The sequence below is a fragment of the Leucoraja erinacea genome, chromosome 13 (assembly GCF_028641065.1).
Source record: "Leucoraja erinacea ecotype New England chromosome 13, Leri_hhj_1, whole genome shotgun sequence".
NCBI classification, from domain to species: domain Eukaryota; kingdom Metazoa; phylum Chordata; class Chondrichthyes; order Rajiformes; family Rajidae; genus Leucoraja; species Leucoraja erinaceus.
In genome coordinates, this window is record NC_073389.1 from 29,641,910 (window position 1) to 29,662,458 (window position 20,549).

Sequence of the window (20,549 nt, forward strand, 5' to 3'; positions counted from 1 at the left end):
TGATACTTCTGCCTTGGAGTCTGGAGCTGTCGACCATGTCTGCTTCAGCACTTGAAGCAGTCTGGCGAAGGTATACCACCCCACTTCCTGAAGTCAGTGACTAGTTCTTTCATTTTTATGACATTGAGGGACAGGTGTCAGGACAGCATGTTACTATGTTCTCCACCTCCTTCCTTGATATAATCTGTTGTCTGTTTTGCAGATATCCTAACTCATAGCAAATTTCAGATCACCATTAAATGGTTACGCTGCAATCCATAAATGGGTTAATTACATTAGGCTAATCTCATCAGCACTTAGTTACTACACAACAGCTTGAGGGCACATTGATTACTTTCTGTGCCCTTACTTCCTGTTCAAAGGCCATTGTGATCCGAGCTGATTATGCAATTATACTTGGACAGATTAGACTCAGTTGGGAACATTCAACCGGTGGAGACGATGTTTCTGCCAGGACTGCTGGTTCTGAGCCTTGCTGCAGTTGCATTCTCCCAGTCACCAGAGAAAGAGGCCAGGGAGTTTCTGGCAAAATTCAGTGAAGATGCTGAGCAAATGGTCTACAAATCTTCAAAGGCATCATGGAACTATAATGTAGACATTACTGACGAAAATGCAGAAAAGATGGTGAGTACTCTGTCAAAAATAGTTTTAACACTTTGAAATGTTTAATTTAACAATCTTATATATTGGAGAGGCATGTTTGGGAGGTTTCATGCAGATAAGTGCTAAGGAACTTTGACCCCTACAGTCCTCGTGTGCTGCTATTGTCCCCTCTTTGCAAAAGGCGCTAAATCATGCCATGCTAGCAAGTGTAGATCAATAAATGGTCCTCCTTTAGTGAAAGTTATTGAGCCATCTAAGTCTGTGCTGCAAGATCATGGTGGATCCTCTAACAATAACATTTGGGCAGCAGGGTGACACAGTGGATAAAATTCATGGCCCTGAGCTCCAGAGACCCTGGTTCAATGCTGGCCTCTCACTGTCTTTGTGAATTTTGTACGTTAACTGTAACTGCTATAACTGTTAGAGTTTCATCTGGGTGTTCTGGTTTCCTCCCACCAGATTCAAGAACAGCTTCTTCCCTGTTTAAGAAAGAACTGCTGATGCTGGTAAAATAGAACGTAGACACAAAATGCTGGATAAACTCATTGAGTGTGGCAGCATCTATGGAGAGAAGGAATTGGCGATGTTTTGGGTCGAGACCCTTCTTCAGACATTTGCATAGCAGGGCATTGGAGATGTCCTCATGGGGTTCCCCTCTTCCATTATAGATGAGGCTCTCACTAGGGTCTCCTCGATATCCCGCAACTCCACTCTCACTCCCCATCCCCCCTCTCGTAACAAGGACAGAGTCCCCCTTGTCCTCACCTTCCACACCATCAGCCATTGTGTACAACATATAATCCTCTAACATTTTCACCACCTCCAAAGGGATCACACTACTGGCCGTATCTTCCCATCTCTACCCCTTTCTGCTTCCGCAGAGACCATTCCCTCCGTAACCCAGGTCAACTCGTCCCTTCCCACCCAAACCACCCCCTCCCCAGGCACTTTCCCCTGCAACCGCAGGAGATGCAAAACCTGTCCCTTTACCACCCACCTCGACTCCATCCAAGGACCCAAACAGTCTTACCAGGTGAGGCAGAGGTTCACTTGCACCTCCTCCAACCTCATCTACTACATCTGCTGTTCCAGGTGTCAACTTCTCTATATCGGCGATCGTTTCGCTCAAGACCTCTACTCAGTCCTTCTTAACCAAGCTGATCTCCTGGTGGCCCAGCACTTCAACTCCCCCTCCCACTCCCAATCTGACCTTTCTGTCCTGGGCCTCCTCCATCGTCAGAGTGAGGGCCAGCGCAAATTGGAGGAACAGCACCTCATATTTTGCTTGGGTAGTTTGCACCCCAACACTACAAACATTGACTTCTCTAACTTCAGGTAGCCCTTGCTCTCTTTCTTCATTCCTCCCCCCCCCTTCCCAGTTTTCCCACTAGCCCCACTGTCTCCGATACATTCTTTCTTTGTCCTACCCCCTCCCCTGACATCAGTCTGAAGAAAGGTCTCAACCCGAAACATCGCCAATTCCACCTCTCCATAGATGCTGCCTCACCTGTAGAGTTTCTCCAGCATTTTGTGTCTACCACAGGTTATTCCCTGTTGTTATCAGACTTTTGAACGGCCCTCTCATATGCTAAGGGCATATTTCCAATATCCCAATTTACCTCACTCAGGCCCTTCAACTTTTTTAAAATCAACATTTTCTATGTAGCTGTAACAATATATTCTACACTCTATTTATTTTCTCTTTTGCATCACTTGTTGTATTCATGTATAGTATGGTGGCACTTATTATCGTAAGATTTGCTTGGCTAGTAAATCTTTTCTCTGTATCTATACATTAGACTGTTGAACCCCGTTGGGTCCCATGTTCACATGGGAGGGCTGGTTCCCCAATGCAATATTCCACCTCCACCAATTCCACTCCGTCTCCGACCTCTCTGTCCTGGGTGGCCACAGCGAGGCACCAGTGGAGGGGGGGGGGGGGGGGGGGGGGGAATTTCAATTTTGAGCTTGCTGGTATGGGTTCTTGGGGTGGCAGCTCAGTCCCTTAAGCCTGATGTTCTGGCAGCTCACTCGCAGCTGGTGGGCTGGCAGTTGACTCATGGCTATTCCTTGAAATTTCATTTCAAGCAGGGTGCAAGGTCACCAAATTCAAGCAGTTTCTTACCACTTCGAGCAGGGTGCAAGGTCACCAACTTTAAGTGCAGTTCACTACCACTTCAAGCAGGGTGCAAGACCACCAAATTCTTGCAGTTTCCTACCACTTCAAGCAGGGTGCAAGCCCTCTGAATTCAAGTATAGTTTCCAACCACTTCAAGCAGGGTGCAAGGCCACCAAATTCAGTGCAGTTTCATACCATTTCAAGCAGGGTGCAAGGCCACCGAATTCAAATGCAGCTTCATACCATTTCATGGTGAAACCACCATAAAACCACACAAAACACCAAACTCACAGTTCAGTAGACATTCAGTGTGTTCAGTTGATTCACAGCTCAGACAGAGATGTGACCTCGCCCCCATCATGCAGAAAAAAGCATGGCAGGTGATAGGTCAACATCGGTGGGGGGGGTCTTCCCACCTCCCCCACCCTCACATCAGTTTGAAGAAGGGTTTCGACCCGAAACGTTGCCCATTTCCTTTGCCCCATAGATGCTGCCTTACCCGCTGAGTTTCTCCAGCATTTTTGTCTCCCTTCAATTTTCCAGCATCTGCAATTCCTTCTTAGACAAATCAGGATCCTTCTTCAGTCTTCAGAAGTCTGAGGAAGAGTCCTGACCCAAACTGTCATCTGTCCATTTCCTTCCACAGATGCTGCCTGAACCGTTGAGTTCCTCCAGCAGTCTGATTGAGCAGACTACTCAATATTCCAGCATCTATGTCTCCATCATCTTTACTAAACTTTTGCTCGACTTAAGCATCAATATATTGATTACCTTAGTTTGTAACTGTGCAACACTCCTTTAGAGTGTACTGAAATAATGTTTTTTTCATTTTTTGCTTCTGTAACACACATGGAGCATAAACCTGTGACCTTCCGACTCAGAGATCAGAGTGCTGTCCTCAGTTCATTAATGTCGTAGCAACACCTTATCTGATTCTGGATGTTTTGCGTTCTGAATACCAACGGCTTGTAACAGCCTCTCTGTGCACCCGGGGGATGTAAAGTCGACATCGACTTTTTGGCCCAAAAGACCAGATTCTGTGCTTTAATATTTATTTATTCCCATATTCCAGGAGAATTGGGCTGGCGGGGGGTTAATGGGCATGTGTAAGAGAGATTGGAGAAAGGGAGAAAGAAATTAATAGGACATCTCTGGGGAATGGTAGAGACATGATGCCACTGTAAAGCTCTTTACCATAAGAAAATATAATATACAAAGGGGCAAAGAAATAGAGGCAATGCTTGGGCCTCAGTGACTGACTGGATCGTAAACTGACCATACAATCCCTCCAATAGACCCTGAAACTTTTGGCTTGGTTACTATGGAAATGATTAAGAGGCTACTGTGTCTGTTCCACCTTAAGATAGAAAATATGCTGCCATCAGCAAAACATTGAACTGCCCTCAGCAAAATCAAATCTTTACAACATAATGAAGTGTCGTATAACATCCATTTATGGAACATTGCAAAACAATTGATGTCCCAGATTTGCAATGGACCATAAAAATGACGAAATAACAATACATTTTAAAACTGCAATAAATTGTTGATAACATTCTGACGAACAGAATTAAATTGTACATGATGAGGCAGGAATTAGTTAGGAACACACCAGTCAGGCATGGGATGATCCCGTCTAACTAATTTGATTACATTTCCGAAGTGGTAACCTAGTGGCTGATGAGGGTAGTGCAGCTGAAGTAATCCACGCGGACCACAGCAAACTAGTCAAAAAGCTAGGGGCCCGAGGGAGCCAGAGAAATTTGGCAAAATTGGATCCAAAATGTGCTTGGTTTTTAAGAGGCAGAGGGTAATGGTTTTCTGGTTTGAAACCTATAACCAGTGGTGTACCGGAGGGAACTGTGCTAGAACCCTGACCGTGTTACACATTAGTAATCTGGATGTGAGTGTGGGACATATGATTGCTAAATTCACAAATAACACTAAAATTAGTGATACAGAATGATATTGGTGAGATGTTATGATAAGTAGTGAAACGGTGGACGGAATTTAATACAAATAAGGTTATAATGACACCATTTGGGAGGATGTATAAGGGTAGGACATACACTGTGAATGGTGGATGCCAGGGATATTGAGGAACAGAAGAACCTTGTGGGCAAGTCCAATGATTCTGAAGTTTGCAGCACAGGTGCACAAGGTGGTGAAAAAGTCATATGAGATACGTGCCTTTATTTGCCAGGGCATAGAATTTAATTAAATGTTGGTTAGGTGGAGTACTATGTGCAATTCTAGTCACCACACTGCAGGATGGATGTGATTACACTGGAGAGGGTGCAGTGAGAATGTTGCCAGGGATGGATGAACTAATTCAGTTATTTGGAGGGAATGCAAATTGTTTTCCTCAAAGCAGAGGAGGCTGAGGATGACCTGATACATAAAGGTATGAGGGCACAGATAAGGTGGATGATGAAAACCCTTACCATTGAGCAGTCTGTTCAAACTGAAGTGCATAGGTTTGGGGTAAGGGTAATTGATTTTGAGAGAATTTGAGGATGATGTATTTCACCTAGAGGGTGGTTGAATTGTGAAACTTTGCCTGAGAAGGAACTGCAGATGCAGGATTATACCAAAGATAGACACAAAATGCTGGAGTAACTCAACATGTTAGGCAGCATCTTTGGAGAAAATGGATAGGTGATGTTTCAGATTCAGATTCAGATTCAACTTTAATTGTCATTGTGCAGTGTACAGTACAGAGACAACAAAGACAACAAAATGCAGTTTCAGGTTGGGACCCTTCTTCAGACTAAATGGAGTTGGGAGGGTGGGGGAAAAAGTGGAAGCAAAGAAAAAAAACAGGAGAAATTGGAGTCGGCTACAGATGACTTCAAGCCAGGAGGTCCCATGATAGGCTGTCTGTTGGTTAAGGACAGGTGAAACTAGCTCACTGACTTTTAGTGGAGGAGGAGAAGAGAGGGGGGAGGGAGGATTTTGTAAGAATTACCTAAAATCGGGGAATTCAATGTTTATACCATTGGGATGTGAGCTACCCAAGCGAAATAAGAGGTGATGTTGCTCGAATTTGCGTGTGGCCTCACTCTGGCAATGGAGAAGGCCAAGGGCAGGTAGATCAGTATGGGAATGGGAAAGAGAGTTAAAGTGATTCGCAACCGGGAAATATTTAGCTTGGGCAGCTTCATGTTGGATAAATTCCCAGGGCCTGATGTGATTTATACCAAGCCTGACAACAGCAAACGTGGTCCTTCTTTTCAAGAAGGGGCAGCAGAAAAAATTCTGGCAATTAAAGACCAGCGGGCTCAACATCAGTAGAAAATATTCTGGGACAGGATCGATGATCACGTGGAAAGACATGGACTAATCAGAGATAACCATCATGGCTTTGTCAAGGACAGATCTTGTCTGATCAATCTGATTGGATTTTTATGGCTAGGTCTGTTTTCCCTGGGGCAGAGGAGGTTAACAGAGCACATGTCTGAGGTGTATATGATTTTGAGGATATTGATAGGGTACACTGCAAGAATCTTTTTCCCCTTAGCAGAGGTGAATAAAAGCAGAGTGTATACATGTAAGTTAAGGGAAGAGATTTAAAGCGAATCCAAGGAGGAAACTTTTACATCCAGAGAATGGTGAGTACCTGGAGTGCACTGTCAGAGAGAATGTTGGAAGCAGATGCTCTGACAGCATTTAAGTATCTGGATGTGCACTTATATTGCCCATCAGAATGTTACAGGCCAAGTGCTGGAAGGTGGGATTAATACAAATGGATACCCACTGGTCAGCCTGGACTTAGTGTGTCAAATTATTGTTTTTCATGCTGCATGACTCCATTTCACTGAACACTGGCAAAACAAACAAACTGCACACACGAAGCATATATCAGCGCAGAATTAAACTCAGGTGAGTGGAGTTGTGAGGCTCTTGGTGTACTCTGCCGCCTGAATGTGGATGAGCACTTGATGCGCCATGGGATAGAGGACTACATGCTGCCGACTGGCAAATGGGGTCAGTACTTGGTGGTTGGCAAGGACCTATTTGGACTGGACTGGAGGGCGGCAGCTTCGGCAGCTTCGACCGCCCCGGGCTGCGGAGTTTGAACCGGCCCGTTCGCGGTGCTTGGATTCAGCCGCGGGACTGACTTACCATCGCCCGGTGGGGTCACAAGATCCGAATCCTGGATCGCCTCGGCGCAGAGGGAGAATAAGGAGGGAAGAGACAAAGACTTTAATATTTTTGCCTCCACCAGAGTGAGGAGGTGCCGGGTGAACTCATATTGTGTTGGATGTTAAATTGTGTTAATTGTGTGTTTTTGTCATTTTTATTATATGTAGGACTGCAAGGCAACAACATTTTGTTCAGATCGAAAGGTCTGAATGACAATAAAGGCTACTTTGACTTTGACTTTGACTTTGAATTCCTTACTGTATGATTCTTCAATGATTTAATGTTGTGAGTGGTCCATTTCTATCTGGATGAGGTGTACTTACTTTCTGCTCATCACTCATCTGATGCATCAATTAGAACTAGAAATGTGTGGGTGCAATCAAACATGCAGAAGTGCAGATTTCATGCAGCCACATCATCTTACAGCACAGAAAAAGGTCCTTCCACCTGACTTGTCCATGCTGACCAAGATGCTCCACCTGTTAGCCCCATTAGCCCAGAAACTAAACTTTTCCAATTCATGTATCTGGCCAAGTGACTTTTATATGGAACTAGACTAAGTGGGACCCATTGGGTCCCATTCTCACACAGGAGGGCTGGTCCTCCAATGCAACATTCCACCTCTCCGCCAATTCCAATATTCCACCACTCATGCATAGCCCCCAACTGCGCAGGCGCGGCTGACAGGTTCCCGTTGTGACGTTCCTGATCCCCCCCTTCTCCCCTCACCCACCCCACTCTGCCCCTTGACCTCCCCCACACGCACTCACTCCATCCTCCCCTCAAACAACCCCCCCAATCCACTCAGCGACACAGCCATTCCCTCCCATTGGGTTCCCATTGTGACATAGAACACTGCAGGTATTACTGCGCAGGTGCAGCTGACGGGCATGGCAAGTGGAAAAGGGATTTATTAAAGCTTAAAATATACCAATTTAAACATTAAAGAGGAGATTTATTCAGTCCATTCTTTCTTGTTGCCCCTCATGTTGCGTTCTGCAACCTGGGACGGGGTCAGCTTCAGGCGGGGCTGTCGGGGGCCGGTGGAGCATTCTACAGCTGGGGGCAGGGGGATGGCGTCGAGCGGTAGCCAGTGGGGATGGACTTTATCGAGGGCTAGTATGAGTGTGGGCCAAAGGGACTGGTTTCCAGAGGGCTAGTATGGACATTGTGGGGTGAATGGATTCTTGGACTCACAGTCCACTCACTCACGGCTGGTGTACACAGTTCACTCGCTCACGGCTGGTGGACTCACAGTTCACTGACTCACAGTTCACTCACTCATGTCTGGTGGTGGACTCACAGTTCACTCACTCACGGTTCGTGGACTCACAATTCACTAACTCACGGCTGGGGTACTTACAGTTCACTCACTCACGGCTGGTGGACTCATAGTTCACTCACGGTTGGTGGACTCATAGTTCACTCAGTCAGCTGGTAGACTCACAGTTCACTCACGGCTGGAGGACTCACAGTTCACTCACTCATGGCTGGTGGACTCACAGTTCACTCCCGGCTAGTGGACTCACAGTTCACTCAATCATGGCTGGTGACTCCCAGTTCACACGCACACGGCTGGTGGACTCACATTTACTGACTCACGGCTTGTGGACTCACAGTTTAGTCACTCAAGACTTGTGGAGTCACAATTCACTCACTAATGGCCTGTGGACTCACAGTTCTGGACTCAACTCTCACTCACGGCTTCCGGACAGACACCCGGCCTCTGGGACTTTATTCTACTCGCCCCTGGAAGGGGCGTTACCTTCATGGTGACAGACAGACAAGAAGACCAATCTGCTGATCTTACGATTTTTCTAAACCATAACTTTTCTAATATTCCACCGATCGGAACAAAACTTGGTGCACTTGGAGCAGAGGAGAACGGTGAGTAAGGTGGTGAAAATATCCTAGCGATATATGGCACCGTGTTTGTGCAAATCAAAAAACAATGCAGACCGGAAGTGGTCAAGATGAGAGTTTTAGTAATAGTATAGATAGATTATTATGCTGCCTCAATCTTTTCCTTTGGTAGCTTGGGGTTCTGGGGCTGCATATCCCACCATGTTTTATTATTAATGTTTAATGTTTTATGCGTCATTCCTAACTGGCACAGTATGTCATGTTGTCACTTGTGAGCGGAGCACCAAGGCAAATTCCTTGTATGTGCATACTTGCCCATTAAACTTAAACTTATTCAAACGTATTCACTTATCATGTAAGAAAGGTGCCTCTCAGGTTCCTCTCTCATCTTAAACCTATGCACTCTAGTTCTTGATTCCCCCATCCTGAGAAAAATACTCCGATTTCACCTTATCTATGCTTTTCATGATTTTATACACTTTGATAAGATCACCACTGAGTCACGTAAGCTCTAATGCATACAGTCTTAGCCTACACAGCCGTTCCCTATAGCTCAGGCCCGTAAGTCCTGGCAACATCCTTGTAAATCTTCTCTGCGCTCTTTCCAGCTTAATGGCATCTTTGCTATAGCAGGGTGATCAAAAATAAAACACAATAATCAAAGTGCGGCCTCGCCAACATCTTGTGTATGGCTGTAAAGTAATGTCCCAACTTCTGCACTTGGATCCCTAATTGAGGAAGGCCTTCACCACCACATACACCACCCTTACCACTGTGATGCCACTTTCCGATAACAATGTACTCTTGAATCCCTCAAGCTGTGGCGTTAATTCTTAGTGGTAAAACAGGTTGACAAGTTGCAACAGCTAAAATCTGTCACTTTGAATACAAGGTTTAATTTATGGCAACAGCTCAATGTTAGTACATCGAAGATTCAGTGGTGAAGTAAATTAAGTTTAAATGTTGATTAAATGATTCGAGTAGTCAGTAAAAATATTTTTTTTACATGTCAATAGAACAAAGGACGGCGTTGATCCTAAAATTTGAGCAATGCCAGAAACTATAGAAACATTGAACCTGGATTTCTCACACTAAAACAAAACTAGAATCCACCAGAAGTGCTCAGCAAGTCAGATATCTTTTATGGAGGGAGGAACAGAGGAATTGGCAGGTGAATTAACTTTCATCAGAAATACCACAGAGCGCAAAACCCAGTTGGAACTAGACATGCTGTATAATATATAACTCACTAGTCAATGTTTTGATTCAAATAAGTTCACAATTTCTTTTGCAGAATGTGGCAAGTGCTGAGTGGTCCCGGTTTTACCAACAAGCCTCTCATAATGCCACCGGATTTGATATCACTATGATACAGGACGCAGTGATCAAACAACAACTGGAGATTCTTCGATTCAGAGGAACTGGCGTTTTATCCACAAGCGAGTATAACCGCGTAAGTAACAATCTGAGCATTAATCTGCATTTGTGGAAGTTGCTGCAGTTGTGCAGTTACAGCTGCCTTGAAATGAACTCCCCAATCTTTACTTAATCATTATCATATTAGAAACCCTTGGGATTTATGTTAGTAGTCTGTATCAATGCATCACAGGGAAGGTTCATTGACACAGCTAGTGGAGCCACTGCCTCAGCTCCAGTGACCCCGGCTCAATGCTGATCACTGCCACTGTCAATGTGGAGATCGCGCGTTCTGCACGGGTTTCCTCCAGGTGCTCCAGTATCTCCCACATCACAGATTGGTAGATACATTTTCCACTGTAAATTGCTCCCAGTGTGTGGTAGCGTCTGATGTGACTATAGAGTAGAATCAAAATGCAGTTATATAATTTAGTGCTCAGTGGTCAGTGTACGAGTTGGGCCAAAGGGCCTGTTTACATGCTGCTTAACTCTACGACTCCGAGTTTTCTATACAACATTTGAGGGATTTATTTTTGTACTGGAACGTTTCTTCCCATCCATCCTTCAGTGGAAATCAGTGTGAGCACTGAAGAAGTTCCTAACATCTTTTCCTAAGCATCAATATTAACAGGGAGATCATGTGACTGGTCAGGAAGTGACCCTTGGTTTTGGCAGTGGGTTGGCGTTCGGGGCTTGGGGTTTGCGGGAGTTCTGTGCTTGCAGCTGCTGGAGGGCAAGGTGGGATGGGAAGGTTTGGGATGGAGGAGAGAGAAACTTTAATGACAGGAGAACTACTCCACCCCATCTGTCCCAAGGCTTTCAAAACTTGCCCCGGGCGGACGAATCAACTGCTTGGCGCATTTGCCCTCTGCCGCGGTAGAGCAGTCAGTGGTGGAGTCCTCTGCAGCTCCAATAACTTTCTCTCAGTCACAACAGTGACATGATGATCCAGCTATTCCACACTGCAGTTGTTTTCCCCCTAGACACTATACATGCTGTATCATTTGCAGCAGTTGTATCACTCACTTTTTGTGACTTGCCATGGAAACATGTTGTCTCTGTTTCTCATGTTGGACTCCTGTCTGACATTTCCTGCTTTATTTAGTAAACCACTACATTGCGCTCTTTGTTCAGACATTAGTGGTTTAGGAGTAATTAAAAGATCAGCTGTGTGGGGGTTGGCTGCCTGGAAAATCAATAACAGGGATTCATGCCATTTGTGAACACATGGTGCTGGCCATGCTTCTGAACCAAACCTTTGCGAGGTTCCATTTGATTATGGGTTCCTCTTACATTTGGAGCTGCCCTGGAAATAATTCTCTGCCACTGTTGGCTGCCATCTCCATGGAAAATATAGTTCTCCAATCAAGTGTCTGTTTTGCATTAGGCTCTTGAATGGACCTCTCATGTTAAGGATTAATTCCCTATCTTCCCCCTTATCATGTGTCAGACCTTGCAATTTTTAATCTGTACTTTCTCTGTAGTAACACTATATTCTGCAACTGTTTTGTTTTCTCTTTGTGCATGTACTTTTGTATTAATGTACGACTCACGTACAGTATGTGCCTGGTTAGTGTGCAAAACAAGGTTTGTCACTGTATCGCGGTAGAGGTAACATTAATATACCAATACTAATACCTGTTTCTATTAAACCATTTTATCCTTTACACCACAAAACCTATCGGGAAATATTTTGACGAAACAATGTGAGATTTTCCCAACTTTTGAGAATATGTGCCAGGTTTATAGCACATTGTCATCATAAATTACTGTGATTTTAAGAATTAACAGAATAAAGGACACAGAGAAATACAGCACCGGAATAAGCCCTTTGGTCCACAAAGTCTCTGCTGAAACTGATCCCAAAATAAACTGACATCATCTGCTTACACATGATCCATATCATTCCATTCCCTGAATGACCATGTCCTTTCGAAAAGCCTCTTAAATGGCACTATTGTATCTGCTTCCACCACCACCACTGGCAGCATGTTCCAGACACCCACCACCCTCTGTATAAAAAAATCCTGGCCTGCACATCTCCTTTAAACTTAACCCCTTTCATCATGAAGCTATGACCTCTAGTACTTAACATTTCCACCATGAGGAAAAAAGATTCTGACCGTTCTATCTATCTACTCTATCTATGTCACTTATTATTTTATATTCAGTGTTCCAGAGAAGGATGAGAGGGACTCTCATTGAAACATATAAGATTGTTAAGGGCTTGGACACGCTAGAGGCAGGAAACATGTTCCCGATGATGGGGGAGTCCAGAACCAGGGGCCGCAGTTTAAGAATAAGGAGTAAGCCATTTAGAACGGAGACGAGGAAACACTTTTTCTCACAGAGAGTGGTGAGTCTGTGGAGTTCTCTTCCTCAGAGGGCAGTGGAGGCGGGTTCTCTGGATGCTTTCAAGAGAGAGCTAGATAGGGCTCTTAAAAACAGCGGAGTCAGGGGATATGGGAAGAAGGCAGGAACGGGGTACTGATGGGGGATGATCAGCCATGATCACATTGAATGGTGGTGCTGGCTCGAAGGGCGGAATGGCCTACTCCTGCACCAATTGTCTATTGTCTAATACAGCCTAATCCGAGTCCTATAAAGCTATATCACAACTTCCTGAACTTATACTAAACGCGCCAACCAATGAGGGTGAACATACCATATACCTTTTTTTACCGCTCTATATAATTGTATAGCCACTTTCAGGGAGGTATAGACCTTGACCCCAAGATCCCTCTGTACATTAATGCTGCCATTAACTACATACTTTCATCTTACATTCAACCTCCCAAGGTGCAATCCCCCACACTTGCTTGGATTAAACTCCACCTGCCATATTCTCCACCCATTTCTACAGGTGTTTATTGTGAGTTCTATGCTTTTTTATTCTACCAACAAGGAACTCACGACACAAGGGTGTTTACATTCTTATCCGTCCCTGTGATATTCTGACCATGTAAGTTGCTGCACAACTATATTCAAGTTGCTGGTATTTACTGGCCTGGCTCTCACCACTGTGCCAATCATATGACAATCGTTGCATTAACGTTACACTTCCAATTACATTGTGGGTAGTCGTACCACAAAATCACTCCACTGTGGAAATTACAATAAGCACGGTGCTGGAGACTCATTCAACATGGAACATGGAACAGCACAACACCAACTTTGGCCCATAATGTTTGTGCCAACATGATGCCAAGTTAAACTGATCTCACCCGCCTATACGTGGTCCACGACCATTCCCCTCTATTCCCTTTACTTCTATGTGCCTATCTAAAAGCCTCTTAAACACTATTGTATCTGCTTCCACCCCTGGCAATGCAATCCAGGCTCCCACCACTCTCTGTATAAAACACCTGCCCTGCACATCTCCATTAAACTATCTGTTTCTCACCTTATATGTTTTTAAAAGTGTTTCTGATTGTGGAGAAAGCTAATGCTTAAAATAAAAATATATATATTTTTTTAATTCCAGCTAAATGAGATTCAGAATGAAATGAGCACAATCTACAGCACAGGAACCGTCTGCTATCCAGATCAGCCCTCTAAATGTGTCGGATTGGAGCCAGGTAACTGAAGCCTTTCAAAGCATCACCCTCCACAGATGCTGCCTGACCACTGAGTTGCTCCAGTTGCTCCCCTTGTCTTGGTACAGATTACTGCATCTGCATTCTCTCCTGCCTCTCTTGTATTAACTCCTTCTGCTGCTGCTTCACATACATGTACGCATTCTCATCCATTCTCATCCACTCTCACTCACTCACTCACTCACTCTCACTCACTCACTCACTCACTCACTCACTCACTCACTCACTCACTCACTCACTCACTCACTCACTCACTCACTCACTCACTCTCACTCTCACTCACTCACTCACACACTTAAGATAGACATAAAATGCTGGAGTAACTCAGTGGGACCGGAAACATCTCTGGAGAAGGAATGGGTGCTATTTTAGGTCGAAATTCAGACTGAGAATCGGGGAAGAGGGATTCTAGAGTTATGCAGGAGTAAGGTGTGAAACGACAGATTAAAGCAGATGATGATAAGGAAGTATAGAATGGTTCATTGTTAGCTGAGGGGGAGGTGACAATGTGGCATACAATCAGTAATATATATTCAGGAGGACAGTAGAACGAGTCGGAAAACTAGGATGGGGAGGGACGGAGGGAAAGGGAAAAGAAGTGTTCCTTGAAGTTAGAGAAATTAATAGGCATACTCTCGCTCCCCCTCTCTCTCCGTCCCTATTTCCACAGCAATCTTTGAGCTAGGGGTTAACTATGTAATCTTGTCAATCCTATTACCAGTTTGCTTGTGGCCCAGGTAGAAATCCAGAGATTACTACCATTTTGATCCCGCTTTTCAATTTAGTACCCGTCTGCTCAAATTCCCCTAGCTTTCCTTGTTCTACCTACATCATTGGTACCCACTCTAGATCTTTAAGAGTACATATTTATTGGTCTGCAGTAGCGGGCAGAAAGCCACAGATGATCTTCTCAGGGACTAATTGGTGAGTTTTGTTGCGTTGTGAAGGCCTCTTCATGATCAAGATTGGACTAGACTCTTCCTAACTCTCTTACTTTTGTCCAGAGTTGACCATCCTGATGGCTGAAAGCAAGGATTATAAGGAGAGGTTGTGGGCCTGGGAAGGCTGGCGGGTTAACGTGGGGAAGAAACTCAGACCACTCTATGAGGAGTACACCATTTTAAAGAACAAAGTTGCCAAATTGAATGGTAAGCAACTAAACAATGACACATGAGATAATATGCAGTCACGTGAAGAACGCTGCCTAACTGATTACTCTGTGCAGGTTATGATGACTATGGTGACTACTGGCGCTCTAACTATGAGACCAATGGTGAAGGAAAATTTGCATACTCTCGGAACGATCTGATGACGGATGTGGAACGTCTGCTCCAAGAGGTCTGACTTACTTCCTGTACTGATCCTGTGTGTCCCTGTGCATGTTACCTGGTCTCCTTAACCTGAGAAGCCTCTGGTTATTTAATACCACCTCCTTGTGTCTGTCAAGCCATTAAATTATTTGGGCAAAAATAATGAACTAAATACATATAGAGATTTCACCAGGTAGAAGAGAACTAAGACTGAGCTGAATTCAGACCATCATGCTTTTACCATCCCAATAATACACCAGTATTCCAAGTAGAGCCACAGAGACAAGGAGATGTACAGAAAGAGACTCTTCAGCGAATCCCTGGAAGTTTAGGAGATTGAAGAGCATATTTAAAAAGGCAATCAGGGGGCAAAAAGCATGTATGAGACAACTCAAACAGATAGGATTAAGGAGAACTTAAAGATATTTTTTTATGTATAGTAAAGGAAAGAGGATAACTAGGGGAATAGTCCCCTCAGAAAACAATGTGGTCAGTTATGTGTGGAGTCATGGTCCCCAAGGACTATTTCTCCTCTGTTTTTATTGTGGGGAAAGACATAAATCATGCGGGATATTGATAGAGTTTGGGAGTCAAAAACTAGAAAACATAAGTTTAAGGCGAGAGGCGAAAGACTCATCTTTTACACTCAGAGAATGGTGAGTATATGGAAGGAGCTGCCAGAGGAGATAATTGAACAGGTACAATAACAAAATTTAAAAGACACTTGGACAGGTACATGGATTGTAATGTTTGAAGGATGTGGGCCAAATGTGGGAAAATGGGACAAACTTAGATAGGGCATCTTGGTTGGGAAGGACAAGTTGGACCAAAGGGCCTGTTTCCATGCTGTATGATTCTATCATGCTATGATTACCCTCTGAGTGAAAAAGTTACCCCCAAAGAACCTTTTAATTCCCTCCCCTCTCAACTTAAGCCTTTGCCCTCTAATTTTAGAATTTTCTACTCTGGGGAAAGGACTGGGAGCACTCACGTTATGCATATCCTTCATGATTTGGTATACTACAATAAGATTACCCCCATCCTTCCATGTTCCAAAGAAAAAGGTTCCAGCCTATCCAACTTTCGCCTACAACTCAAGGCCACAAGTCCAGGGAACATCCTGGTGATAAATTTCAGCAACCTTTACAACTTAATGACATTCTTCCTGTAGCTGAGTAACCAGACCTGCACACAATACTCCAAGGATGGTCTTGTTAACTACTTGTACAGCTGCATCATAATGTGGCAATTTTGTACTCAATGAAATTCGCAATGAGGACAAGCACACCAAATGCCTTCTTCAAATTCTGTTTGCCATTCCTTGCTCCACCTTCGCAACTAATCTAGATCCTGTCGTAAACTTTGATAGTCTTCCCCATTGAACATTTTACCACCAATTTTAGTTATTTGCAGATTTACGAACAATGTTAACTACATTGTCATCCCAATCATTAATGTCGATAACAAACAGCAGTGATATCTGCACTAATCCCCGAGGCACACCACTGGCTTTGGCCTGACCTCGTCAATACTCTTCATGATCTCTTCAAAATACAATCAGATTTGTGAGACAAGATTTCCCATGCACAAAGCCATGCTGGTGTAGTAAAATAGGTTGGGTTTGTGCTTAACGCCCTGTGAAAATCTGGCCATACCTGTTCCAGATATCTCACCACCTCCAAACAAACCTCCAGTCCAGTCAAGCCATATCAAGTTGTGTTGAGTTTAGTGTCATATGCGTAAGTATGGTAGGGTACAGGTATAATGAAATCTTGCTTGTAGTAAGATCCCAGGCACATCCTGCAGATACAGACATCACACAAAACATAAATTATATATAAATTGCATATAAATTTTAACAAGATAGTGAAAAGAAAAAATCTGAAAGAACAAGACATTAGTGCAAAGCATTATTGAAAAAAACACGTCTATAATAGTTCAAAAGGTTTGCCTCAATCCTGCTCTCTACTTAACTGGTAAAAGATAAAAGATATTTGAGGCTGGATTGATTAACATCACCAGGGGTGTCAGATGCAATATCCAACCGGTATCCAGTATAGATAGATAGATCCTTTATTGTCATTCAGACCTTACGGTCTGAACGAAACTATGTTGCCTGCAGTCATACACAGAATCAATAATAACAAAACATACAATAAACACCAATTAAACATCCACCACAGTGAGTTCACCAAGCACATCCTCACTGTGATGGAGGCAAAGTCTTAGTTTCCATCTCTTCCCTCCTTGTTCTCCCTCTGCGCTGAGGCGGTCGATCCAGGCCGGAGATGCCGCTCTCCAGTCCAGCGGACCTCCGTGGTGATGTCGCCGCTGCCGATAGCCGGAACGCCATCCCCGCTCCGAGGGGCAGTATCTGTGCATCTCAAATGGCTGAGCAAGTTTGCCTTAAACCTCTTGGTATCTGAATGTAATAGGACTCCTCCCTAGCTATGATTCACTGCCCCTCTCATGTGGACTGAGCAGCCTCCAGGATTTGGAAAGAGTGAAAGCACCGGATGGGTGTTTACCGAAATCTAGCTGCACAAACATTAGCTGCGTAAAGATTAAATTATTGCGACTGACTATTCTGGAAATGATGCCATTATCTTTATTCAAGATGTGTCACTGCTGACAATCCAATCCAAGCTTATATGTTTAGAAACAATTGTCCACTGAAGTGATTTTATGAGCTTTCTGTAATTAAGGTAATGATATCATCCCTGAAATGCAATTATACTCATTTCCATTGCTGCAACTCGCCCTAAGAATGTTCCTTCAGTGAATGGTTGAGCCAGGATTGGACACTGATACTGTACTGGTTACATCCCGGCAGTTGCTGAATGTGATATCCTGATATAATGAAGCGTTTCAATTTTCCAGTTCCATTGTCTTACACAAAGCCCACAGGAGGTGATTAAACCTGGAGCAGCACAGTGGCGCAGACGGTAAAGCTGGTGTCTCACAGCACCAGAGACCCAGGTTCAATCCTGCCCTCAGGTAGAGTTTGAAAGCTCTTCCCATGACACGGGTTTTCTCTTGGTGCTTCAGTTCCCACCCACTTACCAAAGCCATGCAGGTTTGTAGGTTAAATGTCTGCTGTAATATGTTCCCAATGTGTAGGTAGTGGATGTGAAAGTGGGGGATAACATAGAACGCATATGAATGGGTCATTGATGGTCAACAGGAACCCAGTGGGCCGAAGAGCCTGTTTTCATGCTGTATCTGGAATCTAATCAACAACTAAAAACAGGAAACTAATTAGATACAGCATGATAATTTTATCAATGACAAGGCAATGAATATTGTTGGATGGCACTGAGGTTTGTATAGGGTATGGTGGAAGGCTGGAGGCATGATAATCTGTAATCGTAAAAGATCTCTCATATAATCTGGACTTCCTGTGAGTGACAAAGTTCCACAACACCACACATACCAATAATAACATTCTATATGTTGGCATCATTATAAGAACTGGAAGGTCTGCCTTCTCAACTAATCAGGGCCTACTGCAAAAATATCACTCAAATGCTGAGTTCCTCTCTCCATTCCTTCTATCCAGAGATGCTGCCTGTCCCGGATGAGTTACTCCAATGTTTTGTGTCTATCTTCACTCAAATGTTGAGTTGTTTTGACTCACGATGCTAGTATACTACCGACTTCTTCCCAGAGGCCATTCGGACTGTAAACGCCTATCTCACCAGGGACTAACTCTACTGAATGTTTTTCCTTCCATTATTTATTATTATGTAAAAGAATATGTGTGTGTTATGATTGTATTTATAGTTTGTTTAGTTGTTTGGTTGTTTGTCTTTTTGCACAAAAGTCCGCGAGCATTGCCACTTTCATTTCACTGCATATCTCGTATGTGTATGTGACAAATAAACTTGACTTGACTTGACTTGACTACAATCTGTTCTTCTGACTCCATTAGATAATGCCTCTGTACAAGGAACTGCATGCATATGTAAGGGCAAAGCTCCAAGATACCTTTGGGCCACAAGATATCAGTTCAAAAGGATGTCTCCCTGCTCATTTATTGGGTAAGATCACTTTGTTGCATAAAGAATAAACAAGCATGCACTAACAGCGCAACAGCCTGACATAATAGTAATGCTCAGGTACAGTTTCAAGGTCTAAAGGTTTGAAAATTTTGCTTTTGGATTTTTTGTGACCCAAGGTTTGATGCATGATGAGATTGTAAAACAAAATTACACACAGAAGTCTAGCCTCTGTTTATATAACTGCACGCTCCATGCAAAACACTTGGGGTAATATGCCTCCACTTGTTATTAAAATGCTATTATTTTAGGCTTCGAAGACCATAGGTGTCCAACAGTTAACTGGAAACCTTCCTCCACCAGTAACCGCAAAACAGCCATAGTTTCACCAACTTCTACAGATGCACCGTATTAAGTAGCTTATGGGATTCATCACAGTCTGGATGGGAACATCACAAGAAATTGCAGAGAGTTGTGGGAATATCCCAGAGCATCTCACAAACCAACTTCCCTTCCATTGACTCCATCAATACTTCACGCTGTCTCAGGACCTTTATTTCCCTCTCCATCAGGCAGGAGATATAGAAGTTTGAAAACTCATACGTCCAGATTCAGGAGGTATAGTTTATTCCCTGCTGTTAACATCAGTTAGTGTGTGGTCCTGACCTTCCATCCTCCTCATTAGCGACTTTTGAACTATCTTTAATCGGACTCCATCCGACTTCAATGTTATATCTTTCCACTTAATGTAGTACCTTTTATCCTTTATCTGTGCACTTTGGACGATTTGATTGTATTCATGTATAGTCTTTTCTTTGACTGGATTGCACACAAACAAAAGCTGTTCACTGTATCTCTGTACATGTGACAATAATATACAAAACTAAACTGAACAACATTTATCTGCATGGTTGTAAAAGACAATGGAATGGATTGAGGTCATTGAAGAGAATTTATAAATATATCTTTTTTTCATTAAATGTGAAAACATAAGATGAAATGACAACTCAGGTTGCGTTGGCATCAGTTAACAGGGAAAGTCTCTCAGGCACGTCACCTTAGCATGTGGTTTATGAAGAATAGCCATGCTCCACTGTGTGTCTTCCTTTCTGTGGCTGTTTCTGGGTTTTGTGCTCAACCATCAGTTTCTTACGATCTTAATGGCAATCTGATCTAAATTCTGTTTTATTTTCAGGTGACATGTGGGGAAGATTTTGGGGAAACCTATATAATTTCTCAGTTCCATTTCCAAAACAGCATGATATAGATGTAACATCTGCAATGAAAGAAAAGGTACGTTCAGGCTGCCTGCCCCATGGGAGAGGATGGTTTCACTTGTGGGAATGCCTAGGACCAGGGGGCCCAGCCTCAGAATAAAAGGGCATACCTGGAAGTGAGGAAGAATCTCTTTAGCCAGAGGGTGGTGAATCTGTGGAATTCATTGCCACAATCGACGGTGGAGGCCAAGTCTTTGGTATTTTTAAAGTGAAGATTGATA

At 43.6% G+C, this 20,549-nt stretch overlaps 1 protein-coding gene across 1 annotated transcript in view; it reads left to right on the top strand.

Annotated features, from left to right (window-relative positions):
* The first annotated feature begins 406 nt into the window (after positions 1–406).
* Positions 407–20,549, top strand: part of ace2 (angiotensin I converting enzyme 2) — a 51,286-nt gene continuing 31,143 nt past the window's right edge. The window contains exons 1-7 of the mRNA XM_055644763.1: positions 407–624; positions 10,026–10,184; positions 13,632–13,725; positions 14,748–14,891; positions 14,969–15,081; positions 18,985–19,093; positions 20,247–20,344. Coding sequence (XP_055500738.1) covers positions 442–624; positions 10,026–10,184; positions 13,632–13,725; positions 14,748–14,891; positions 14,969–15,081; positions 18,985–19,093; positions 20,247–20,344 — 900 coding nt within the window. The 5' untranslated portion in view covers positions 407–441. The remainder of the gene's footprint in view (positions 625–10,025; positions 10,185–13,631; positions 13,726–14,747; positions 14,892–14,968; positions 15,082–18,984; positions 19,094–20,246; positions 20,345–20,549) is intronic.